Source organism: Globicephala melas, chromosome 8, assembly GCF_963455315.2.
Source record: "Globicephala melas chromosome 8, mGloMel1.2, whole genome shotgun sequence".
NCBI lineage: Eukaryota > Metazoa > Chordata > Mammalia > Artiodactyla > Delphinidae > Globicephala > Globicephala melas.
This window is the reverse complement of record NC_083321.1, coordinates 34,025,986-34,053,970: the sequence shown is the minus strand read 5'-3', so window position 1 is coordinate 34,053,970 and position 27,985 is coordinate 34,025,986. Positions and strand designations below refer to the sequence as shown.

At 35.4% G+C, this 27,985-nt stretch overlaps 1 protein-coding gene and 1 pseudogene across 13 annotated transcripts in view; one reads left to right on the top strand and one right to left on the bottom strand.

Moving 5' to 3' along the window:
* ANO5 (anoctamin 5) overlaps positions 1-27,985 on the top strand; it is a 97,975-nt gene that overhangs the window by 50,263 nt on the left and 19,727 nt on the right. For all 13 annotated transcript variants that reach the window (XM_060303418.1, XM_060303422.1, XM_060303417.1 and 10 more), the window contains 9 exons: positions 1,414-1,529; positions 10,835-10,969; positions 11,481-11,586; positions 11,680-11,740; positions 20,321-20,472; positions 22,624-22,698; positions 24,300-24,522; positions 26,863-27,032; positions 27,691-27,788. In XM_060303418.1, the coding sequence (XP_060159401.1) occupies positions 1,414-1,529; positions 10,835-10,969; positions 11,481-11,586; positions 11,680-11,740; positions 20,321-20,472; positions 22,624-22,698; positions 24,300-24,522; positions 26,863-27,032; positions 27,691-27,788 (1,136 nt within the window). The remainder of the gene's footprint in view (positions 1-1,413; positions 1,530-10,834; positions 10,970-11,480; positions 11,587-11,679; positions 11,741-20,320; positions 20,473-22,623; positions 22,699-24,299; positions 24,523-26,862; positions 27,033-27,690; positions 27,789-27,985) is intronic.
* On the bottom strand, positions 24,663-25,194 carry LOC115857630 (glycine cleavage system H protein, mitochondrial-like; annotated as a pseudogene).

Sequence of the window (27,985 nt, the reverse complement as noted above, 5' to 3'; positions counted from 1 at the left end):
GTATCAATTCAGGTGAATTTAACTTGTATTAGAGAAACTACCCCACCCCGCATACACACATACACACACTTTTCCCTGGGGCAAAAGAACTTCTAGGGGATTATGGATTCTAAATGATGCCACAGCGTTTGATCAAGTAGAGAGATCTATAGTTAATAAACACTTTGCAACACATTCTTTGTTAATCATTCTTCGCAAAAGGGCTCATTCTTCTTTTGAAGATTTTGAGGATTTTTTTGTTTGTTTGTTTGTTTTTAGGGCATTGATTCTTTTCTTACTCTCACCAGGTCATAAAGCCAAACTGTCCTCAGTCACCAGCAATTTTACTCCATATATCTAGCCTTCCAGAAGAGTCCTCCACGGTCACTAGAAAATCAGTGTTACTGAGCTCTTGCTACAGAGAACTATCATTTACTATTAATTTTACCTTTTTTCCTTTCTTCTCTCCTGAATACAGATTTAGGTACTGGATTTTTCTCTTATGTACTTTAAAGAACCTTTTTTTTTTTAAAGATACGCAAATAGGCAGCTTTTTTCTTTTTTTCTATTTCATTTCTCAGTTCAGTAGGACAACCTAGAGAAGAAGACAAAATTTGGAATCTGGATGATATAAAATCTTATACCTTGTCATATAGAGATTTTCATATGTGCTTAAGTTTAGATTGGGTGTTTGCTCAGTGTTGTCTTCAGTAGTTTACTTGTCTAGGCAAACAGTTCAAGAGAAAATATTGAACAGCTATGTGTAGACAGTGCTCTGCTAGGCCCTAATTAACTTTATATTAATAAGCCTACTCAGTACCTAAAAATGGGGAAGGAACTTATGAAACAATACTGAGGCTTTTAAGTGCTAAAGTCTGTTGTATATTTTAAGTCCTTTGGGAAACATATCAGCGATGGCCAGTGAGGACAAGACACGTTGCCTAGAGGAGATTCCAGTCATAGCTGTGTGACTTTGGATCATTCACTTAACTTTGCTTGGGGTTCAGTTTTTCCATCTATAATATAAAAATGTCAGCCTATTTCCAAAGTCCCAGCCAGTTATACAGTTGTGGGAATCCGTGAGCTGTGACTGTTGGAATTTGAGTAGAGATGAAAGGAGGACTCCAGGTCAAAGGAGCAGCTTGAGTAAAGCCAAAGTCTCAGACTTTAACTTGTGTTTTTAGATAGCTGGCTGTGAAAATTTAATAAATAAAGCACTATTATTTTCATTTATTGTACAGTGTAGCAAATGTACTACACTCTACAATACACTAAATGATTTAGTAATTTACATCAATAGAATATGAAAATCCAAATCGAAAAGTGAAAGAGAACATTTGCCTCATTCACTAGGCTTTTTATAAAGGCAGTGTTCCATTATTCACCCTTGTCTTTTGCTTTGTCATTCAGTAATTTCTTCTTGCGTGTCTGTAGGGTCAATATTGGAAGCCATCAGAACCTCCGAATCCTGTCAATGAAAGGTACACACTTTGCCAGAACTGGGCTCGGTTTTCCTATTTTTACAAGGAGCAGCCTTTTAATTTGATTAGGTAAGTTTCTTACACAGAATCAAACTGATTAAAACTTGATTATGTGGTTTTTATTCACAATGGCATCGTATTCCATTCTTTTTACTACTATTCTCACCCACTACGTTTCCCATCTTCCCAGTTTTGTATCTACACTACCATTTAGTCATTCATTTGTGAGCAAAATGCTGTTGTCAGAATGGTCTTAACCACAGTGCAGAGATAGCTTGATGGTTCAGAAGTTGGGCCTTAGCATTTAGGTACATGGGGTTCAAATCCAAGCTCTTTCTCTTAGAAGCATATAAATATGGTCAGGTTATTTAACCTCTATGAGACTTATATCTGTAAAATAGGAATAGCAATAGTACTTTCCTTATGGGGTTATTTGATAATTAAATGATATATGTATATTTTCTTAGCATGGGGTTAGCACTTAGTGTTTAACACAATAATTTTTTGTTTGTTTGTTTTCCTCTGCGTCTAGGAATTTAGAGGATAGAAGAAAGGTCATGTATGGATGTTTGTGTGTGTGTTGATCTCAGAAAGCTGTGAAGGCAATTGTTCTATTATCTCAATTCTTTAGACAGTTTCATTAGCTATGCAAGAAGACTATGGTTGCAGGTTCTTGCTTTGAACCATGACAATACTACATGCATAGAGGATGTTAGGAGACTCCTGCTATGATTTCAATAAAGAAACAATCAGGTTACAGACCCCTGGTTGCTAGTAGCAGTATTTTTACTCAGTGAGATATGCTTTTACTGCTCTGCTTGCACAGCATCACAGCCTCCTTTTTATGAGACTGATTTTCATGTCTACATCCAAACCAAGTGAAATGTTATTCCAAAAGTTTCATTTAAGGCAAATAAGAGGGGAAATTTTTAAGAATAAATAGAAGGCAACTAGCATATAAACTGTGGTTTCTGTAAATCTTTATATAAACTCTTGATTGGATGGATATTTTAATTGTTCTGATTAATAGCCATTTAATTTTTTTAATTATAAAAGTAGGACATGTATCTAAAAAATTCCAAGCAATAAAGAGATGTGCAAAGTTGTAAGTGAAATTACACCTCCATTGAATTCCACAGAAGTAACTATGGCTATTTGGTAATAGCCATTCAGTCTTATTTTTATGTGCATGTGAAGTAAAATACATACACTTTTTTTTTTTCCTGGAGCAATGGAATCTTTATTTACTTTTTTGCTAAGATTTTCTTTTATCACTAAATAGTATATTATTGGCATACTTCCCTTTGAGTACACACAGATCTATCTTGTGCTTTTTAACACAACACAGGGTACCATATTATAAATTTTGCATAACTTATTTGTCTATTCGTCTATTGAAAAAGATTAGGCTGTTTCAAACTTTTCACTATTACAATTAGTGCCCTTGGAGAATATTTTCATGGTATGTTTTCAAAAAAGCAAAGTTGTCAGAATGAGGTTTACATATTTTACATTGTTCAAATTATATTGAGAGTATTTAGCTGTCTACAGATGTTTCTGCTATAAATATTCCCCAAAGGTTTGTACTTACAACCCTTGATACAGACAAATGCATTACACCTCAGGTCAGTACCTTGTTAGCACTTGCTGATTTTCTTTTACAACAAAGTGGAAGCTCAGATTTTTCCATCAGATGGCAGTATCTAGCTTAAATTTAATAACATTTTAAACCTTTTCATCCTATTATTATAACTTTTCATTTATAGCAAATTATACTGCTTTTCCATTTCAGTAATGAAATAAGTTTTTAAATAAACTTAAATTTTTAACACAATTTAATGTAAAGAATTGATAGCTAGGTGTAAAGTTTTTAACTAGGTAATCAAAAAGCCAAGAAAGAAAACACTATATTATCACAGAGGGAGGAACTGCAGAAAACAGCTCTTATTCCTAAGGTTTCTTCTCAGTGATTATGTAGGGTAATATCCTTATTATTAGTAATAAACAATAAAGTATTTAAGGGTAAAGGACCATGATGTACATATTCAACCAACTTACTTGCAAGTGGTTCAGAAAAAGGCATGTATATATGGGGAAATATAATATATGAAGTGAGATAAAATGCAAATGCAGCAATATTTTTACAATAAAAGAATTAAAGGATATATGGGTATTATTTGAATTATTCTTGTAACTTCTTTATATATTTGAAATTATTCCAAAGAAAAATCTTTAATAAAAGGAGAGTCCAGAAATAGATCCACATATATATAGTCAATTGATTTTCAGCAACGGTGCCTGGTCATTCATTGGGGAAAGGATAGTCCTTTCAACATATGATGCTAGAACAAGTGGCTATCTACATGAAAAATGTGAATCTTGCTTCTATCCTGTACAAAAATTTAAATTAACTTGAAATGGATGAGAGAACTAATTGTAAGCGTTACAACTATAAAACTTCTAGGAGAACATATAGGAGAAAATCATATGTGGTTTGGAGTTAGGCATGGACTTTTCAGATCAAATGCAAAAAGCACAATTTAAAAAATGTATAAATTTAACTTCATTAAAATTAAAAATGTATGCTCTTTAAAAGACAGTTACAAAAATAAAAAGGCAAAACACAGACTGGAGAAAACATTTGCAACACACATATCAATAAAGGACTTTTATTTAAGGAACTTTCGCAACTCAATAATAAGACAAAATTTAAAATGGACAAAAGATAAAAGATTCATCACCAAAGGAATATAATTATGGATTGCCAATAAGTACATCAAAAGATGTACAACATCTTTATTCACTAAGGGGATAAAAATTAAAATGTCATTAAGATGCCACCACACACACACTAGAATAACTAAAATCTAAAAGATTCGCAACAATAAGTGCTATCAGGGATATGGAACAACTTGAAATCTCAAACATTGGTGGTGGGAATGCAAAATGGTATAGCAACTTTAAAAAAACAACTTTGACAGTTTCTTATAAAGTTAAATATGCACTTTCTATTCTACTTGTCCCAAATCTATTATTAAAATGTTTATCATTGCCTCAGTGATTTGAGGTACCACCTTTATCATATGCTAGATTTCTATATGCAGTTGAGTTGCTTTCTGGATGAAAGCAACTATTCTGTTGATCTAGCTAACTATCCATGCAGGCTATTTATTTAATTTTTATTTTATATTAGAGTATAGTTGATTTGCAATGTTGTGTTAGTTTCAGGTGTGCAGCAAAGTGATTCAGAAGGCTCTTTTAATTGTAGTGGCTTACCTCTAGTATGTTTTAATATCTAGTTGGGCTAATACCTCGTCATAGCTCTTACTCTCAGTGTTTCCTTGTACATTCTACATGTTTATTCTTCCATATAAACTTTAGTATCAACTTGTCTAGCTTGTTACTAAAAAAGATGGTTGGTATTTTTATGGGTATCAAATTAAGTTTATAAATTAACTTAGGTAGGCTGGTACTTTTTGTTGTTGTTGTTTTTTTGCGGTACGCAGGCCTCTCACTGTTGTGGCCTCTCCTGTTGCGGAGCACAGGCTCCGGTCGTGCAGGCTCAGCGGCCATGGCTCACGGGCCCAGCTGCTCTGCAGCAAGTGGGATCTTCCTGGACTGGGGCATCATGTCCCGGTCCCGTGTGCCCTGCATCGGCAGGCGGACTCTCAACCACTGCGCCACCAGGGAAGCCCTAGGCTGGTATTTTGATGATGAGACATTCTAATCAAGGAAAAGTTGTCAAGGGAAAGGTATGTCTTAGTTTAAGCCTACTTTGGGGTTTTTCAGGAGTGTTATAGAGTTATAAAACTTTCTTAAGTTTAATCCTAAGTATTTTATATTTTTGTTGCTATTATAAATTATGTATTTACTTACATGTTATATGTTATTGTCTTCTGAGTGTTAGTTTTATATTCTAATGCCCTGATGAATTCTTTATTGAATTAGTTTTATTGATTCATTAAGGCTATCGAGGTATATTATCATATAATCTTTAAATAGAAATATTTTACTTTTCTTTACCAATTCTTATGTCTATAATTATTTTCTTTTATTCAATTAATTGGTTGATAATTACAGAACAATGTTGAATAATAGTTGGTGTCTTTGCCTTGTTCCTGATCTTACTGGAAATGCCTCTGGTGTGTCCTCATTTAGTAGGAAGTTCTTTGCCTTTGTACATTAATTTATCATCTTGCCTGGGGCCTTGGAGAGTTTTGTTTGCTTGTTTGTTTGTTTTAAAATCTGATTGTTTTAACACATTATGTCTTGGAATTGGTTGTTCTAAGTCAGTTTTCCCTGTTCCTGGTGGATCCTTTAACTATGTATCTTTTATTTTGTTTGGTTTTTTTTGTTTGTTTGTTTTTCTGGAAAGTGTTCTTGGGTTATAGTTTTAAAATATAATTATTTTCCAGTGCTTTGATTATTTTCTTTGGACTCCAGTTATCTGTATGTTTGGTCTTTTTTGCCTGTCTTCATATCAAACAATTTTCCTGAGACTCTTTTTACTTCTCTATGTCATTTTCATTCTTTTGATAGGTATCCTGTTTTTCTTATCATCTTTTATTAGATTTTCACTTGGTGTCCATTTATTCTCTTGAATACCTCATAATTTCATCATCAGTTCTGACATGATCTTATAGGGTTCTTCTCTTTCCTCTGTTTTTTGGTTTCTTTCATCTCTTGTTTTATTTATTCCTGTTTTTTCCCACTTCTTATTTTTATATTTCTGATATTTTCTTACATTTCCAGTTATTTATCTGAGAACATTTAATTCAGTTTGTACTGTTTTTTTTACAGTATTCCTCATGTTCTTTTGGGAGAATTTTCATCAGCTGAAGCTCTTTGTTTCACATTTTCAGGTTTTTTTTTAACATAATTTTGTATAGTATGCTCTGCTTTTTTCTGTTTGTGTTTAATTCATGGAGTTTCTAGCATTAGAGTACACTCTTCTGTTAGTTTATTTTCCTATTCCATGCAGTTTCTTTCATGGATGATATCCTGTGCTTGTCATGCACTTTTTCTTTCATTTCTATAGAATCCTAACTCTCTCTCTTTTCTGCCACTTTTAAGAAGTACCATCCTTTATATCTGATTCTTCCCCAGAAACATTGCTTTTCTGAGGCTGCCACTTCCAGGCTTACTCATTTTCAGATCCCTTTCTTTTAGCTAGTACTACGAATTACCAAGTCCCAACATGTGTTCAGTATTATGGCATTTAGTTAGACTTTTTCCCAGGGATTATTTTGTCTGTGTTTGTCTAATGTCCCCACCCTACTTCACATGTTTTCCCTAGAATTTCTTAAGCATCTTCTTCACTGCTCTCTGTACTTCAGGTATGGCAGCTGGTAATAGGTACTCAGTTGGAACTGGGTTTATTTCTTTACTTACAAGTAATTTGAAGATCATGGTGTTCTCTGTCATGATGCTTGAAGGCCTATATCAGGTATGGTTTTATTTCCTCTCCTTGTTGATTTTATGGTTTTAGGAAAGTTTTTTATGGGAAGACTTGTTAAAAATAAAAATATCCTTAAAAGTAGAAAGGAATTGTCTATAGATGCATAATTACAATGCCCACATTCCTTTAATGAGCATTTATTTAGCATCGCTAGATATCAGCAAGAGGCTAGGGCTATAAAGGTAATCAGAACGTGGTTTCCTAACACAAAGATATTTGCAGGAAGACACACAAGTGCATAATAATTACAGCAGGGTGATTCTCATGAAAGAACAGAGCACAGAGGAAAGAGCACCTACCTTTATGACAACCTCAGGGAAAGTTTCACAGTGATTATTCTTGAGTGTGTCTTGAGAGAAGTATCAGGTTGCTAGGTAAACAAGTTAGTTAAGAATATCCCATGTAGAGAGAACAAGTAAAGAGCACTGGGCTAAAGAAGAGCATTGTGCATTTAGTTCTTCATTTAGGAGGCGTGGCTGGTAAGATTTGAATGTTTATCAATAAAAAATCATGAAGAACACTGCTAAGATGAAAGGAGAAAACCTTTAAAGGAGGAAACGGTCATTGTTTAATCTTGTGCTTTAGAAACATTACTCTCTTGGAAACAGGACAGATAGTAGAAGGATGCAAGACCGAAGTCAGGGAAGTAAGGAGGCTGTTAAAATTTTCCAGTAATAGGGCTTCCCTGGTGGAGCAGTGGTTGAGAGTCCACCTGCTGATGCAGGGGACGCGGGTTCGTGCCCCGGTCCAGGAAGATCCCATATGCCGTGGAGCGGCTGGGCCCGTGAGCCATGGCCGCTGAGCCTGTGCGTCCGGAGCCTGTGCTCCACAACGAGAGAGGCCACAACAGTGAGAGGCCTGCATACCACAAAAATAAAATAAAATAAAATAAAAATTTTCCAGTAATAGATATTGAAGGTCATATCCAAGGCACTGGTAACAGGAAAGAGGGGACTATGGATTAGAAAAAGGCTTTTATGGGACTTCCCTGGTGGTCCCAATGGTTAAGACTCTGTGCTTCCAATGCAGGGATTGCAGGTTCAATCCCTGGTTGAGGAACTAAGATCCCACATGCCTCGTGACAAAGCCAAAAAAAAAAAAGAAAGAAAAAAAAGAAAAAGACTTTTATGACAGAATTTATTGGACCTAGTGGATTGGATATAGAGGGTTAAAAAAAAATGATGACTAGGGGTGCCTGGAAAGAGATTTAGAATATAGGATTTGAATTCCTAGATTTCACATATTTCATGTTATCTCTACACCAAACTTAAGTTCCATGTCCAAATGTTTGTAAATATTTTTACTGCCTTTTGGGTACTGATCATTTTGTCATATTAGATTATATTTTTTCAGGGATAACTGGGAATACAAAGGTTACCATCAGTGGTTTATCAGTCTTCAATATTATATGCCTTCTGATCCCATTTTTTCTTTCCAATTTAAGAGCTCCAAATAATTTTTCTGATATCATCTATTGGGATGGCTTAATGCTTATAATTAAAATTGATATACTGCTATATAGCAAATAGGTTAGAACAAATATGTTTACAGTGACTATAATGGTGCTATTAAAAGCCAAAATAGTGTAATCGCTAAGCTAAGTTTCTCAGATGTCCATGAATTCATGGGAAAAATGAATCTCTTTAGACCAAATGTTTGCATTTTGTTCATTCATTCCTCAAGCCTATATTTATTTCAATTCCACCATCATTGTTTTGATTATTTGCTATGTCTCAGACTAAGTCCTGGGAATACAAAATTAGACCAGTGCCTTCTCACAAGATCTCACAACGAAAAATATTGAATGTCTTCTACCTATGAGATGCCCTGTTAAATGTTATGGGGCCACAGATGAGTGCAAAATCTAGCAAGTAAAATGGACAGGTTAAGAAATACCGTAAGTGTAAATAAAAGGCAAATTTTTCTAAAAAATTAATACTCAAAAGAAGTATTTTTTCTCCTTATGTCTGATACTTTACAGAGTATCTCATATTATTGGCTTTTTCTCATTTTCTTTGTTTTGAATAATAAGAATTTAACATCTTAAACGTTATTTCAATAATATGTAAATAATATATACGTATTTACCATAATACAAATCTAAGACATGTCTCTTGCTTTTTGCATTCTTAAGAGATGGTTTAGTTGTTAATCTATTATTAAGCTCCTCAAGTCCAAAGTTTAGTAAAATTATTTCTATAATTCCATACATAATAAATGTTCATTTGAGAATTTCTCTTTTTGAGAATATTTTAAATACTAATTAAAGGTCTGGAGTTCTTGAGGACTTTTTTTTAATTCTCAAGGAATAAGATTCTTGAAATTTGAAAGGAAGAAAAATGTAGTTCTTTGAAATATCCAGTTTCTTTATGAATTCCCAAATAATTTTTTGTTTAAGCATATAGCAGTAATATTGATGTTTTACCTTAAAAATGATTGATTCTATAATTTTTAAAACATCAAATGGAAATAGACACGATGAATAGTAAATTTTCCCAAATCAAATATTTTTATTCTTTTTTTTAGATTTTGATGTTATGCAGTATTATAATAATTGCTATGTTTTTCAACAAAAACAAAAAAAAGAGAAAAAGCAAGTTTACTCATCCTGTGTGAGTGAACCTAAGGAAGTTGTAAATGGTAAATTAACAAGGGAATACAATGGAATTATAATTTAATTTCAAGTTTATAGTAATTTGAAAAGCAGAACAAGGGAAAACAACAATGTAAAAATGTTTATTATCACTGAAAATAATGAAAAAATGAAAGAATGAAAGATGGTACAAGCAGAGAGATGCCTGTTTCATTAGAAAAGATTAGAAATTTTGAAAACTGAAGAATGGGATATTCAATAAGATTAATATTGAGTGAAAAAAAATTAAAAACCTTCTCATTGGGAAATTAAGTTTATGTTAAATAAGTTTATGTTATGTAAAATTTAAACCCTTTATGTTTAGATTTGCCTGTTTTTTGAGCATGTGTGGAAATTACAATTTAATAAATAGTGCTGTAATAGATTTATATATACCATGCTATTAGAGCCCAAAAGGGATTACATCTCTCTGTCTAGGAAACTGTGGTAAGACTTCACGGATTTGGTGAGCTGAGATCTACGTGAATAAGGGAGAAGATTAACCTATTTTGTGTTGTTTTTTTAAAAAACCTGGTTTTATGAGGCAGAGAAAACCTTGTTCTCTGGTTCTTTGAGAGATTCCTTAAGGAGAGAGTTGGTTTAAAAAACAACAGAAAAAAAACCCCAAAACTTGGTTATAAGACTTGAACATTTATTCCAACTAATGCTGTCACTTTTTAACTCTTTGTAAAGCAAGTGCTGAACTGTATATTTTATGGAACTTGATTAAACACTCATTTTTGATTCCTTGGTTTGCTCCTTGTCTTACAATTCTATAAGCATCCATCAGAGCTCCAAATTTAAAGGAAGATGGAAGTTCATACATACAACCACTCTCATCTGTTGTGGTCTGAGTATATTCTTCAATTTTAGAGAGAGATAAAGCGAAAGTCCATGCACAGATTGTGAATGTGATTTTGATTTGTTAATTGCTAGAAGAATGTTCTGCACTTTATTTCAAAACATTTAAACTCTCTTTAAAATTTAAAAGCTTTTCAAATTACCTGATTATTTCAAAAGTAGATCTTAACTTCCACTCAGTTGGCTTCTTACTTACATGTGTTGTCTCTTCTAATCCTTACACCAATTCTATGGCTAAGCATTATCCTGCATTTTATGATGTGGAAACTAAGGTTTAGAAAGTTTAGTAACTTTATCAAAATTTCACAGCTGGAAAGCAATGGAGCCAAAATTAGAATTCAAGTTTGTCTGAATACAAAACCAAGACTCTCAGGACTGTATCATTCTTACAACCTCTGATTCTCTTTTTACCCTCTTTCATAGGGATTATTACGGAGAAAAAATTGGCATCTATTTTGTCTTTCTCGGATTTTACACAGAAATGCTGTTTTTTGCAGCTATAGTTGGCTTAGCTTGTTTTATTTACGGCTTATTATCGATGCATGATAACTCAAGCAGGTAAGTGCAGCTGCGTTGCCCAAATAGAGAATCTTATGCTAACTGAAACTGTTGCTATTATTTTTCTGGAATTTGTGTCAGAATGTTTCCTATGGCAGCAGATAATTGATGTTTCTGAAAAAGACCCAAACATAGCAGCTACCCCTCACCTGGTGCTTTATGGAAAATTTGTTTTTAATGATGGGCTCTAAAGATTCTGTTCCTCAAAGCATGATTTGATCTACAAAAATTGCTAGTTCATTTCCCCTTGTGCCATATGTAAGAAGCTGTATAATGTTGTTCCAATAAAAGCAGCTTTGGACTTTCACCCAAGCACATCACTTTTAATATAACTTTGCTCTTGGGAATCTCTGGCAGTCCGGTGGTTAGGACTCTACACTTCCACTTCTGGCGGCATGGGTTCCATCCCTGGTCGGGGAACTAAGATCCCACATGCCATGCCGTGTGGACAAAACGAAACAAGACAAAAACAAAACAAAACAAAACAAAAACTCTCCTCTTCCCTCTGCAGCACTGAGATCTGTGACCCTGAGATTGGGGGTCAGATTATCATGTGCCCACTCTGTGATGTAATGTGTGACTATTGGAGACTAAATTCTACCTGTTGGGCTTCAAAGGTATGTATGTATTGTGGTATGTTAAAAAGACTTGCAATTTCCCTCCCTCATTTGATACTAAGTAGTCTTTGTGATGTTGTTATTGTTTTACAGTTCTCCCATTTATTTGACAATGAGTCAACAGTGTTCTTTGCAATATTCATGGGAATTTGGGGTGAGTAAATAGTTACATAAAAACAGCTTTCTCCATGTTATCTGTTTTATGGCCATTCATGTAACATATACAGTTGGCATACCTTATAAACCAAAGGTGATTTTACATCTTTATGTCTTTGCTAGCATCAGTACACTGATGGAGTCCACATCAATGGTCATTCGTCTTGATCCTTGGTCCAGAAAGGTCTCTATTAGTCATCTGCTCATTTCTCTGAAAAACACTATAATTTTTGAAACTTCATATGTAATCAGATTACACTGTCAGCACTGTGGTAAAAACAGGCTCAATAAGTGCTTAATTCAGGAGAAATAAACATAAGTATTTGGTGGCTGGAGGATATTGAGTCATGGATACAAACTGGAACAAGACTCAAAAATTGTTGAGAGCTGGGCTTCCCTGGTGGCGCAGTGGTTGAGAATCCGCCTGCCAATGCAGGGGACACGGGTTCGTGCCCCGGTCCAGGAGGATCCCACATGCCACGGAGCGGCTGGGCCCGTGAGCCATGGCTGCTGAGCCTGTGCGTCCGGAGCCTGTGCTCCGCAACGGGAGAGGCCGCAACAGTGAGAGGCCCGCATACCACAAAAAAAAAAAAATTGTTGAGAGCTAATACTCAACATTTGAATTTAAATTTCCTGTGTCAAATTCTAGTTCCAGCTTCCAGTTCCATTTGGTAAAAATCTCCCATGTAAGGTGGAATTTCCCTTAATTTTGGAAATGTCCCAGTATCTCTTCTATTTTGTATCATGTGGGAAGTAGAAGTGTTATGAAGTTATTCCCGCCATCAGTGAGGAAAGTATTTTCTGTAAGAGTAACTTGGCAAGAGGAGGCCTAAAGACTTCTAAAGCATGTCTAAAAATCTGGGGGACTCTGGTGAAAGATAGACTTTTTTCTCTCCAATTTAACAAAAAAAATCTTTAAAAAGCACAAGTGTGTGCATTTAAAAACTGGCCAAGGAGGGACTTCCCTGGTGGCACAGAGGTTAAGAATCCAGCTGCCAATGCAGGGGTCACGGGTTTGAGCCCTGGTCCAGGAAGATCCCACATGCCACGGAGCAACTAAGCCTGTGTGCCACAGCTACTGAGCCTGTGCTCTAGAGCCCGCAAGCCCGTGTGCCACAACTACTGAAGCCTGTGCGCCTAGAGCCCATGCTCCGCAGCAAGAGAAGCCACCGCAATGAGAAACCTGCACACCACAACGAAGAGTAGCCCCTGCTCGCCGCAACTAGAGAAAGCCCGCGCGCAACAACAAAGACCCAATGAAACGAAAAATTAATTAATTAATTAAAAAAAGAAAAATACTGGCCAAGGGAACAAGGTAGCTTGATTCAGGCAATAGGACACCAACATTTGTGGGGGTGTGTACATGAAGCAGAGGTTCTTATGGGTTTCTCTTACTTCTGCTTGACTGCTATGGTCTGAAGAAAAAAGGCCAGATTCAAAGAGAGAATGGGAGACAGAGAAGTCTTACCCACAATTCTCCAGCAGCCTCCTCTGGTTAAGTTAGTATATGGACATCTCTTCATTATGTGGCTACCAAATCCTGCCTGTCACTTTTTGGAATCAGAAATGGATGATAGGTACACAAATTACAACAAATGTAGTAGTTTTCAATTCTTTCCATTGACAGAGATTGTACACCAACACTAACCTTATATGTCATAACAAATAGAGGAGCAATTATGCATAGAACACCCAGCAGCTGCAGTGAACGTGGGGGTAAAGATATCACTTCAAGATAATGATTTTGTTTCCTTTGGATAGATACCTAAAAGTGGAATTGCTTCATCCTATTATATTTATATTTTTAATTTCTCAAGGAACCTTCATATTGTTTTCCATAACAGCTACACCAATTTACATTCCCACTGACAGTGCACGAGGGTTCCCTTTTTTTTCAGTTTTGTTCTTTTGCAAAGGAATATCCAATTTTCTCAAAACCATTTATAGAAGAAATCCCCATTGAGTATTTTTGGCTCCTTTGTCAAATATTAATTGACCATAATATGTGGGATTCTTTTCTGAGCTCTTGATTGTGTTCCATAGGTCTCTATGTTTCTCTTTATGCCATGCCAGAAGTACCATGCTATTTTGATTACTATAACTTTGTAATATAGTTTGAGATCAGGAATATGATGCCTACTGCTTTGGTCTTCCTTCTCAAGATTGCTTTGGCTATTTGGAGTCTTTTGTGGCCCCATAAAAATTTTAGGATTGTTTTCTCTATTTCTGTGAAAAATAGCATTGGAATTTTGATAGGGATTGCATTAAATCTGGAGATTGCTTGGGTAGTATGGACATTTTTATATTAATTCCTCCAGTCCATGAGCATGGGCTATCTTTCCATTTATTTGTGTCTTCTTCAATTTCTTTCATCAGTGTCTAGTAGTATACAGTGTACGTATCTTTCATTTCCTTGGTTAAATTTATTCCTGGGTATTTTGTTCTTTTTGATGTTATTGTAAATGGGATTATTTTCTTAATTTCTCTTTCTGTTAGTACGTGGTTAGTATATAGAAACACAGTGGGTTTCTATATATTTATTTTTATCCTGGAACTTGACTAAATTTATTTATTAGTTCTAACAGTTTTTTGGTGGTGTCTTCAGGATGTTTTTTATAATTTCATGTTATTTGCAAACAGAGACAGTTTTACTTCTTTCCTTCTTTCTTACTAATTTATATGTCTTTTATTTATTTATTTATTTTTGACTAATTGCTCTGGCTAGGATGTCCAGTACTCTATTGAATAGAAGAGGCAAGAATAGGCATTCTTGTCTTGTCCCTGATCATAGAGGGAAAGCTTTCAGCTTTTCACCACTGACTATGATGGTAGCTATGGGCTTGTCATGTATAGCCCTTATTATATTGAGGTACATTCCATTTATACCTATATTTTTGAGAGTTTTTATCATGATGGATGTTCAGTTCTGTTAAATGCTTTTTCTGCATCTGTTGAGATGATTTTCTTTTATCATTTATTTTGTTAATGTGGTATACCATGTTGATTGATTTGTGGATGTTGAACTATCCTTGTATCCCTGGAGTAAATCCCACTTGATCATTGTGTATAATTCTTTTAATATATTGCTGAATTTGATTTGCTACTCTTTTGTTCAGGTTCTTTGCATCTATGTTCATCAAGTATAACTTCTTTACTTGTAGTGTCTTTGTCTGACTTTGGTGTCAGGATAATGACGGCCTCATAAAATGAGTTTGGAAGTTTTCTTTCCTCTTCTAGTCTTTGGAAGATTTTGAGAAGGATTAATTCTTCTTTACATGCATGATAGAATTCACCAGTAAAGCTATCTGATCTGGACATTTGTTGGTGGGGACGTTTTTGATTACTGATTCAATATCCTTACTGGTAATTGGTCTGTTGAGATTTTCTATTTCTTCATGGTTCAGTTTAGGTAGGTTGTATGTTTCTACGACTTTATCCATTTCTTCTAGGTTATCCACTGTATTGGCACATAATTGTTCATAGTAGTCTCATGATCCTTTGTATTTCTGTGCTATCAGTTGTCATGTCTCTTATTTAGTTTCTAATTTTATTTATTTGAGCCTTATCTTTTTTTCTTGGTAATTATGGCTAAAGGTTTTCTATTATCTTTTCAAAATAAAACAGTTTTATTGATCTTTTCTATTGTCTTTTTGTCTCTTTTATTTATTTACCCTCTGATCTTTGTTATTTCCTTCCTTCTACTACCTTTGGCTTACTTTGCTCTTCTTTTTCTGGTTCCTTAATGTCTAAAGTTAGGTTGTTTATTGTAGCTTTTTCTTGGTTCTTAATGAGGGCATTCATCACTATGAACTTCCTTCCTAGAACTGCTTCTGCTGCATCCCGTAAGTTTTGGTATATTGTATTTCCAGTTTCATTTGTCTCAAGATATTGTTTAATTTCTCTGTTGATTTTTCTAAGTTTGTTCAGTAGCATGTCCTTTATTCTCCACATATTTGTGAATTTTCCAGTTTTAACTTTTCCTGTAATTCTATTTTCATACCATTGTGGTCAGAAAAGATGCTTGATATGATTTCAAACTTTTGAAATCTATTGACTAGTTTTGTGGTGCTAATATATGACCTTTCCTGGAGAACATTCCATGTGCACTTAGAAGAATGTGTATTCTGCTGCTGTTAGATGGAAAGTGCTGTCAATGCCCCTTAAGTCCCTCTGGTCTAACATGTAGTTTAAGTCCAATGATTCCTTATTGATTTTCTGTCAGGATGATCTATCCATTGTTGAAAATGGGGCGTTGAAGTTCCCTACTATTATTATGTTGCTGACAATTTCTGTCTTCAGGTCTGTTAACATTTGCTGTATATATTTTAGGTGCTCCTCTATTGAGTGCATAAGTATTTATAAGTGTTATATCTTCTTCTTTGATGGATCTCTCTATCATTATAGAAAGATCTTCTTTTCCCCTTATTGTGATCTTTGTCTTAAAGTCTATTTTGTCTTATATAAGTATAGTTAATATTGCTTTCTTTTGGTTTCAGTTTGTATGGAATATCTTTTTCCATCCTTTCACTTTTAGTATATATGTGTCCTTACAGCTGAAGTGAGTTTCTTGTAGGCAGCACATAGTTGAGTCTTGTTTTTTTATCCATTCAACCACTCTGTGACTTTTGATTGGAGAATTTAGTTAATTACATTAAAGTAATTATTGACAGATATGGACTTACTATTGCCATTTTGTTAATTGTTTTGTAATTCATTTGTTCCTTTCTTCCTCTCTTGCCTTCTTCTTTTGGGGTATGATAATTTTCTGTAATGGTATGCTTAGATTCCTTTTTCTTTATCTTTTGCATGTCTCTTATAGGTTTTTGCTCTGTGATTATAGTGAGGCTTTTATAAAACATCTTATAGTTATAACATTCTATTGCAAGCAAAACAAATTAATTCCAAATGCATACTAACGCTCTATATTTTTACTTTCCTTCCCATGTTTTATGTTTTTGATGTCACAGTTTATATCTTCTTAGCTTGTGTATCCTTTAACCAATTATTATAGTTATACAATTTTATTGTAGTTACAGTTATTTTTACTACTTTTGTCTTTTAACCTTCATAATAGATTTAGAAGTGAGTTACCTACCCCCATTATAACATGTATTTTAAATTTAACTATACATTTACCTATACTAATGAGATTTGTACTTTTATATGTTTTCATTTCAGTTTAAAGAGGTCCCTTTAACATTTCTTGAAAAGCCATTCTAGTTGTGATAAACCCTTTCCACTTTTACTTGTCTGGAAAACTTTCCAGGTAGAGTATTCTTGGTCCTCAAATTTTTTTCAGTACTTTGACTATATGCTACTCCCTTCTGGCCTGCAGTTTCTGCTGAAAAATCTGCTGATAGTCTTATGAGGGTTCCCTTATACATAAGTTGTTTTTCTCTTCTTGCTTATAAGATTCTCTCTTTGTCTTTAACTCTTGACCTTTTAAATATAATGTGTCTCAGTGTAGTTCTGTTTGTTTTCATCTTTTTTGGAACTCAGTGGGTTTCCTAGATATGATATTTGTTTTTTTCCCCATGTTAGAGAAGTTTTTACCCATTATTTGAATATGCTGTCTCTGTCTCTCTCTCTTCTCCTTCTGGGACCCCCTATAATGCAAATGTTGGTCTGCTTGATATTGTCCCATAACTCCCTTAAGCTGACTTCACTTTTTTTCACTCATTTTTCATTTTCATTTCATTCATTTTTTCTCCTCTGACTGAATGAATTCCACTTCCCTTTCTTGGGGTTTACTGATCCTTTCTTCATTTTATGTAGTATGTGCTGAACCCTTCTATTGAATTTTACAATAAAATTATTGTATTCTTCAGCTCTATGATCTCTGTTTATTACTTTCTTATATTTTCTGTCTCTTTGTTCAAATTCTCACTTTATTCATGCATTGTTCTCCAGACCTCAGTAAGCATCTTTATGACCATTATTTCGAACTCTTTATCAGGTAAATTGCTTGTTTTCATTTCATTAAGGTCTTTTTCTGCAGTTTATCTTGTTCTTTTATTTGGAACATATTTTCCTTTGTTTCTTCATTTACCTTGCCTCCCTGTGTTGATTTCTGTTCATTAGGTAAAACAGCTACCTCTCCCAGCCTTGAAAGTGTGGCCTGTGATTGTTCAAGCTGCCTTCTTTGTTCTTAGTGGTTCCCAGTATTTGGGGGGTGTGCCAAAACCCATCAGTATCCCAAATGGGAAGATCTCAGTCAGCACCTAAATGCAGGCTGTTTGGAAGCTGGACCCTCAGGCAGCAGCTTTTAAAGTCTGCAAGTAGATCTCTTTCAAAGAAAGATTGGAAGATGGGCATTTGTGTCTGCTGCCTCTACTTTTAGCCCTGGGGAGAAAACCAGTTAGGAACTGTTTGTTTGCTGCAGCAATCAAAACAGTATGGTACTGGCATTAAGATAGACATGCAGACCGATGGAACAGAATGGAGCCTAGAAATAAATCCACATGTATATGGTAAATTAATCTTCAACAGGATTTCCAAGAAAACAAAATGGGGAAAGGATAGTCTCTTCAACAAATGGTGCTGCGGAAATCTGGACGGCGACATGCAAAAGAATGAAATTGGATCCTTATCTTTGTCAACTGAAAAAAAATCCACAACCTGAAAGTTGAGAATTATGTTTTATTTGGCAGACTTTCTGAGGACTTCAAGCCCAGGAGGCAGCCTCTCAGATAGCTCTGAGGAGCTGCTCTGAAGAGGTAAGGGAGGAGCCAGGATACATAGGAGTTTTGCAACAAAGACCAGGTAGTCAGACATCAAAAGATTACTGTTAATTAAAGAAAACCAGATACCTTAAGTTAATGAATTAGCGCTTTTCTTTGTATGGGAAGATGCAAGAATCTGGGCTAATTGAAATCATTCCTTTGATATGCACCTTAGCTATCTGGGGCCAGTATCCTGTTCTTTCCCATCTTGAGTTCCCTCAGGGCTCACCATCTGGGCTGTAGTGGCTTGATGGCTGCAACATCCTTTGTTTACCGATATGGCAGGCAACATTTTTCATTCACATCTTACACCATCACAAAAATCAATTCAAAATGGATTAAAGGCTTAAACACAAGACCTGAAACTGTAAAAATCCTAGAAGAGAGTATAAGGAAAATCTTTATGACATTGGTCTTGGCAATGATTTCATGCAGATGGCACCAAAGCCCAGGCAACAAAAACAAACAAAATAAGCTAGACTACCTCAAACTAAAATGCTCTGCACAGCAGAGACAACAATGAACAGAGTGCAAAGGCAACCAATTGAAAGGCAGAAAATATTTGCAAACCATCTATCTGATAAAGGGTTAATCCCGAAATATATATAAGGAACACCTGTAGCTCAATAGTTTTTAAAAAATAACAAAACCTAACCTGATTAAAAATGGACAAAGGACTTGAATAGACATTTCCCCGAAGAAGTTATACAAATGGCCAACAGATATATGAAAAAATACTTAATGTCATTAGTTATCAGAGAAATGCAAATCAGACCACAATGAGATGTTATCTCACACCTGTCAGGATGGCTATCACCAAAATGATGAGGATGTGAAGAATTATAATGAACTCTTGCATACTATTGGTGGGAATGCTAAATGGTACAACCGGAAAACAGTGTGGAAGTGCCTCAAAAAATTAAAATAGAACTGTCATATAATCTAGCAATCCCACTTCTGGGTATTTACCCAAAATAATTGAAATCAGGATCTCAAAAAGATGTTAGCACTCTTGTGTTCATTGTAACTCTCTCCACATTAACCAAGATGTGGAAACAATCTAAATGTCCATTGACAGATGAATGGGTAAAGAAACTGGTATGTGTGTGTGTGTGTTTATATATATATATATGTATATATGTGTGTGTGTGTGTCTGTGTGTGTGTGTGTGTGTAAACTAGTTACATCTATGCCTTAGAAGGGTTATAAGGGAAGGTTTTTCTGGGGGTGTTGGTAATGTTTTATATACTTTTCTGTAAATATGTTATTCTTTAAGGGAAAGTTTGTTTAAAAATTATATATATTGTATATTATACTATATAATATTATATATTATACGTATATATATATATATAGAGAGAGAGAGAGAGAGAGAGACAGAGACAGAGAGAGAGACAAAGAGAGACAGAGAGAGAGAGAGAGAGAGACATACTGTGTTATGAAATGGCTCCTATGTTTTCCTTAAATTTCCCTAAGCCTGAGAATGTGGTACAATTGCTTGAATGATTTCAGTAAAAGACATGCAAACAAAATCTAGGTGTTAGTAAAAAGTCAAGTTTAAATATTATTTCAAATTATCTGAATGAAGAGAGAGAGAATAGCGTGCCTAAAAAAATTTTTTCTTGCATGGACTGCTGTCTAAGAAACGAATTTGTATTTCTATATATGAGTTATTTCAAGACTATTACATAGTATTATGCCAAAATTTATAATTTTATCATCAAACAATGACAGAAGAACCATCATACAACCAAAATGATTTTTTAAAGTAAAGAAAAATCTAGTAATTATCTCCTTATTCACTTATTCCTCCATCTCTTTATTATATTTGTTCTTATGCATTTCTTTGCCCATAGTCACATTGTTTTTGGAGTTTTGGAAACAGCGACAAGCCAGACTGGAATATGAGTGGGACCTGGTGGACTTTGAGGAGGAGCAGCAGCAGCTCCAGCTGAGACCTGAATTTGAAGCTATGTGTACACATAGGAAAGTGAATGCAGTGACTAAGGTATATTAGGAGACTGAAATAGGCAGTATATTCCAATGGACACCAAGCTGTGGGTGGCCTCTCAAGTAATGATGTGTATTTCAATTTGCCTTTAAAATACTCTACAACATATAAATCATACAAACTTGTTTACTTGCTTCTAATATACATCTTGAACGCATGCACAAGTAGGTAGTAAAGTATAATGAGCCCCAGGATGGAATCATCACCCAGCTTCAATTATTATTATTTCATGGGCAATCTTCTTTCATTTATACACCTACCCCTCCCTGCCACTAGATTATTTTGAAGCAAATCCAAGTCATCATATCATGAAATACATAGTTTTAATACTAAGTGAAATAAAAGGAAATGGAAAATAGTGTGCATGCTGTGGGCTTTGTATATAAATATATAGACATGGAAATGATACTAAGTTAATGCGTGAAAATTAAAATAGTATTGTATTAAGGTAGTGGGCTTACGAGTGATTGCTTTATTCGACCAAAGTTTATTCACCTAGTCCATTCTAATTAATTATAATGGGAAGATCATTGCACTGGTGTCTGGAAAGGAGAGTCTAGATTTGGGGATAACTGGCAAACTGGCTGTATGTTGTTGACTGAGTTATTTGACTTCTTGGTACCTCATTTTTGTTTCACTTGAAAATGGAAGATACTTTGCAGACTCTTGGCTGCATATTCTTAGAGTCCCCACCTTTCCATAATCTATAATCACCATGTTACCTGATGCTATTAAAGAGAGAATAGAATATGTCTCTAAAAATCTCTTCAGTAGAATTCCCTACTCTGTTCAGGACACTGTTCTTGTGTATAATACTCAACATTCTTCTCATAGTACAGGCATTCACTAAACGTTTATTAAATTGCCTTGAAACATTACAAAATATTCAGTAAATGAATGAAGAGAAAAATCACCTCAGAAAATACATTAACAATTTGGGTGGCTATTTGAAATTAATAAAAAATATATTAAAAGAGATATTTTCATAATAATGACATGATGTGTATTTGTTCATACTTAATGGGATAAAGAAGAAAATAAAAGCAGGCCTATTGGCTTTGCCAAACACCGTTGACCAAAAGCAAGATGTACTGAATGTTTACATTTGAAACAAGTTGAAAAACAATATGTATTGATTCACTGTGAATCGTCTACTTCACTTAGCTTTAATGGCTTTGGAAATGAGAGTTGTTGTTTTTTTTTTTTTTTTTTTTTTTTACTTCATTGCAGTGCTTCTTCAGTGGTTAAGCACAACCAGAATTCTTACATTTGAGTCTGTTGGGAACACATACATGCAGGAATGGACACACACACATGCACACACAAATATGCACACACACACGAACACACTGACACATTGGATACACACATGCATACACATGTACATAATCAGATGTGTCCACACACATCCTGGGGTTCAATAGAGCTCTTGGGCAGCCTACCCTGACTGCTATGTTCTGTTTGCGTTCAGTCCTTTCTGAAAAATCCTTGAGACTGTACAGATGTAAAATCTTATATGTTAAATAGAATTACATGATTTAGATTTCTGCTGACAACTATTTTTTACTGTATGACAGTATTTTGGCCGTAAGATCTAACTGCCTCTCGATATAGCTAAAAATATCAGCTGGTATAATTAATATCTTCCATTAATGACTTAAAAACCCATAATTGTAGAAAAGTCTGGGCCCCTGAACTGTGTGGAAGAAGACAATTAATCCTATAAATATAAAGAAGGCACCCTACTTAATATCATACAGAGCAATTACAGAGCAGTGCATTCAACTCAATTCAATTTAACTCAATTAGAAAATTTTAACATCATTAAGGCATGTCCACTTAAGCAGCAGCCCTCAGGTTTTGACTTTGTTTTTCCTGTCTCCCTCTCCCTAAATACAACTCTAATTCAACACTCAGGAAATAATGTGTATCCTTTATATCTCATATCATTTGTAAAATATTTCATCTGAGAGCCCTAAAGGTTTCTACCTAAACATAAGGAACCACTACTAGAATGTAGCATTCCATGAGCTGTGGTGAACCCATTGAGGAGGTTTCTACTTTAACATGGCTTTGTGATTTTGACTACTGCTTGGATTCCCAACTTTGTAGATTTTGAATTTTGCTGTGATTTCTTCAAAATTACAGGAGGTGGAACCTTACTTGCCTTTGTGTAGTCGTATTCCATGGTACTTTTTATCGGGAGCCACAGTGACTTTATGGGTGAGCATTGTTTAAAAACTATTATCATCTATTGATGTAAGATCATACTGGGATTACCTCAATAGTTTTGTCTGCAATGGCTTGAGTCCCTCTCTTCCCTCCCACTCCACAGTATTTTTTTTTTATCTTGAATGGAGCTCTTATATAGAATAAACTGTAATTTGCATGGATGTGCCATGATTAAACCTTGCATAAAGAGTTGGGGGGAGAGAGAGGTGCTTTATCTTAAAGCCCGTCCCTCTCCCTCCCCCAGCTCTTTGTTAATTTGGTGATAACTTGAAACCAGAACAGTGAAATAAGTAATTTGATTACAGACTATTTGTTTAGTTTTTTTAAAAAAATTATTAATTTATCTTTTATCCATTTAAAATACTTATACAAAATGAAAAACTTTATACCATTAAGGTTCGTTCTCTTGCCAAGATAAATGGAAGAAAATGTTACATCTTCTACATGAAGAATTTAATTAGCATATCCCATTGTTAGGGAGTCAGATTTTTTCCATGCCTTTTACCTGATAGATTTCTCCATCATCATAATCTATTTCCTGCCCTCCCCTTTCAAAATGTATGTCCTCTTACAGTTGACCTTTAGTTTTAGGAAAACAGGCAAAGTTACCCTCTGAGAAGTTAGCCTGTTGAAGTATAAATAATTAGCAGTTGTAGACTGTATTTTAACCTCACCATTCCATATTGTCCTATAATATTTTATCTCTAACCTTTTTTGATAAAGGTATTGGTTTTTCTATTTTAAATGTGTGTTTTCCTATATGATATAACAATCATTTTAGGAGAGATGATAGAATAAAAGGGGGTGATAATCAATTTGGGACACTCCTTGAAAAATATTCTGGAGTGTGGTTCCAGAAAGATCACTGTCATTTATTTCTAGTACTCATTCAATTTGATTCAGTTCCTCAACTTTCACAATAAAATTCTCCAATCATTGATATAAAGATCTTTGTGATTTTGTAATATGTAAAGGTATAAAATTTATACAAATATCTAAACTACCAGGCATATCAGACTACTAATGGCAGTATTCTGAGGGGAAATGAAATCGAATCTTTAAACGTATTTTTCTTGAGAAAGTAAGTGATCTTCACACTACGCATTTAACTACAACCTAGAGCAGAGGTTACCAAACATTTGCTGTAAAAGATATATTATAGGCTTTGTAGGCCACAAATCGTCTCTGACACATAATTGTCTTTATTTTTCTTTACAACCTTTAAAAATGCAAACAAACAAACAAAACATATTCTTACCTTAAGGGCCACGCAAGAACAGGTAAGGCCACAAGCAGACTCTGGCTTGCTGGAAGTTTTCCAACTCATTCTAAAGGATAGACCTAGAGGATGGTCAATGAATACTTTTCTATTTTCGATTGACTCAGCTGCTACCATACACTTATCGCTAACCCTTTTACGTTCCTAGTTTTCATTTCCTGCCATCTATGGTGAGAGGGACTGACTTGTCTTGCTTTCCATGTCAGATCTGCTAAACTTAATATATGAGTTGAAGAGAAGAGTATGTTTCAGATATATATGCATCACAGGGATTCAGAGACCAGAGTGACCAGTTTTTGTTTCCCTTCCGCAGATGTCTCTGGTCATCGCGTGTATGGTAGCTGTGATTGTATACCGCCTGTCAGTCTTTGCTACATTTGCTAGCTTCATGGAAACTGAAGCATCCTTAAAGCATGTCAGAAGTTTCCTCACTCCCCACATAACCACATCTCTCACTGGATCGTGCTTGAACTTTATTGTCATCTTGATCTTGAATTTCTTTTATGAAAGGATATCTGCCTGGATTACAAAAATGGGTAAGCCGGCCAAATTATTAGTATGACTCTGAAAAAGGGTTCCTATCAATGCTATACCTCCATTCTGGATAATCCCCAAGGGAGTTCTTTTTTTGTTTGTTTGTTTTTGTTTCAAACTAGTTTATTTAGGGGTTCCATTTTCAGTCCTCAATAGATTTTATGTATTTCTCATATGCGTCTTCACTCATTAGTTCATCTAGTTCTGAAGGGTTACTGAGTGTCGTCTTGATCAGCCAACCATCTTCATAACAAGATTTGTTTACAAGTCCTGCATTTTCTGTTAGAGCTTCATTAATTTCAGTTACTTCTCCTGATAGAGGAGAATAGAGTTCACTAGCAGCTTTCACACTTTCCAAAGCACCAAATTCCTCTTGTTTGTTCAATTTTTTCCCAACTTCAGGCAGACTACAGTAAACAACACCTCCCAAAACTTCCTGTGCAAAATTGCTGATTCCCACTGTTCCAGCACCGTTTTCTGATGTTGCCCATTCATGTTTGTCTGTGAATTTACGACCCGACAGCAGAGTGGGGCCGGTGCGCAGCGCCGGACAGCGCCCGGACGGCGCCCGCCCGCAGTCCCCAGGGCTGCAGCGGGCAGGGCACGTTGGGCGCAGAGATGGCACGCAGGCTGCAGACCGCGGCCCGCACGCTCCGCGCCACTCGCAGCGCCATGTTCGCAGGGGTGCAGAGGGTCTCCGCACACCGGGAGTTCATTTTTTAAAGGCACACTTTAAGGCAGTTTTGCTCTACAGGTAGACCCATAGCCTGGTACTTCAGAATCCCCTAACAGCTACATTCAGGCCTATTATAGTGGAAGCAGGAAAAATAACTAAAAAGAATTAGGACTCTGTAGATCTTTCTGAGTATTCTTACCTTAATCCTTCCTTGATGGGGTTAGTTGAAGCCTAAATAAAATCCTCACACGTTTCTAAAGTCACAGATAATTTTTATTTCATGTGTATGGTATTTAGAATGTATTGGATTTTGAAAACTATTGTGAGGAAAACAGAACAATCAGGTCCTCCTGAATAAATCTAAAAGTTAGTGCTTCTCTTTTCAGTTGTCATGTGTTAGAACCTGGATTATGTTCTTTTAAAAATTTCTCCTAAAGCCATGAGGGAAGGTGAAGGGGTCACAGGTGGAGTGGTAGGTTCAGTCAGGAAGACTAACACAGAGCAAAGTTGCTCCTGGCCTTGCCCCCAGCAAGTTGGAGATGAGATCAGAGACTCAACTCCAGGCCTCAGCTTCTTCTGAGACTGCTCTCTCCAGGAGCTCATGCCCCCCTCCCCTAAATCTGTACACTGACAGTGTGCCCAGTGGTAACCAAAAAGGCAGCACAGTATTTACTCAGCACTAGAGTAAGCACTGGGAAGCAGCTGTCATTAAATCTATTTTCAAATTTGGAGTTCTTCTCTCTCAGTTTTACTTATTTTTTCTGCTTAGCAACAGCCAAAAACTAAAAAATTATAGCAATTAGCACCTACAAACAAAGCACCTAAAAAATATCTCGGCTTTCGTCAATGAGAAAAATCTCTTGTATTCACATTAGAGATTTTGTAGAAATGCAGCTAAATTTCAGTAAAATGGAAGCGTTATCTGTGTCTTTAGAATATGTGCTACTGTTTCAGTGTTGCTGAAAATGTCATGGATTTGGCTGGATCAGCTTGTGCTCTTGGGAGATCATCAGTTCAGAAAAGCATGGCCCCTTACTCTTGCATGCCTCATGTTTTTTTACTGTGGTGTGAAGAGACTAACATTTTCTTATCTTTGGAATTCATAAAATGATAGATCATCATCATGCATTTTAAGGAAAGGAGAGGGAAAATATGTACTATTACGGCCACCGTTTGCATGACATTGTTTTCAAAACTGATAAAGCCGTTTAATTCATGAGAGGAAAGCACAATTCAGTTTGAAATCATCCTCTGCCCTTCATAAGATTCACCTTGTTTACACCTGATTGAAAACAGAGGAGCGAGATCTGATGTGTTTACAGGGTATCATATAGTGTTACGGGGATAAGCATGAGGCTCTTCAGTCTAATAGGCACTTGAATTCCATATTTTGACTGTGTGACCCCAGGCAAGTACTTCATCCCTCTAAATGTACTAATGACGGTTTCTCAGCCTTCTCTGTTGATTAGATTAATACACAATCTCTAATTGAAAGCCTAGTGCACATCCATAGCTACTTAATATTGGTCAGTTATGACCAGAGTGGGGAAGATTTCAACAGACTCTCAGAATAATATGACTAGATATCCACTTATCCCAGGGATTAAAAAAAATAAGGAGAAGCAGGAAGGTGCATTATTAAACCTTGGTGTTTTTTATTTACCAGAAATTCCTCGGACTCACCAGGAGTATGAGAGCAGTCTTACCTTGAAAATGTTCCTGTTTCAGTTTGTAAATTTTTACTCGTCCTGCTTCTATGTAGCTTTCTTTAAAGGGAAGTTCGTGGGCTATCCTGGAAAATACACGTATTTGTTTAATGTGTGGAGAAGTGAAGAGGTAAGAATTCTCTAGAGAGGTGAGGTTTGTGGCTTCAGTAACTCAATGTTAACTAAATACCTTTAGGTGTGCCCCGCACTATCTCAGATTTTATCAAGCTGCAGGAAAAGTCAAAGACACTGACTGTCCACAGAGCATATTGGTCTTAGAATCCTGCTGTCTGATAGACTTTCCAGTTCGTTCTGGGCAAGAAGTTATATTGTACCTATTGTTTGGTATAAAATATGAACTATAAACTGGAATAAGTAAGTTCTGTATTCCTGAAGACTTCCATCAAAGGATGAATAACTTTCTAGAGGTACAGCAAAAAGGGCTCTACCACGGGTACAGAGTTAGAACAGTTCAGTGCTTTCCAAACCTGGCTGTGCATCCAGATCACATGGAGAAAATAACAACTTCCAGCCCTAACCCAGATATAATAAAGATTCAGAATTTTCTAAGGCCCAGAAATCTGTTTTTAACATATTTCACAGCTGAATCTAATGTAGCTAGACTGGTGATCAAGCTTGGAACTTGGAACTAAATATCCATTTATATTTCTTTAATATCTGTTCCAATGCAAATCTTCAGATTCTCACCCTCTGGTTTGGGATTTCTTTTGTTGCAGAAGTCCATCTTTCATCCTTTACTTTATTTTTCTCCTTTTTCTTCTTACTAGTGTGATCCTGGAGGCTGTCTAGTAGAATTGACAACCCAGTTGACCATCATAATGACTGGGAAACAGATCTTCGGAAACATTAAAGAAGCCATTTATCCGTATGTATGACTTACGAGTTTTTGCTTTTTTTTAAGCAAGCATGAGAGATTTCCTCTGGAAAAAATGGAATTCTTTGATTATCATTGTGCCTTTGTTAGCTAATGTTTAAGTCAACAGCAACAAAAAAACTTCACTTTTAATCAGCAGTCAAGAATATATTGGGACTTCCCTGGTGGCACAGTGGTTAAGAATCTGC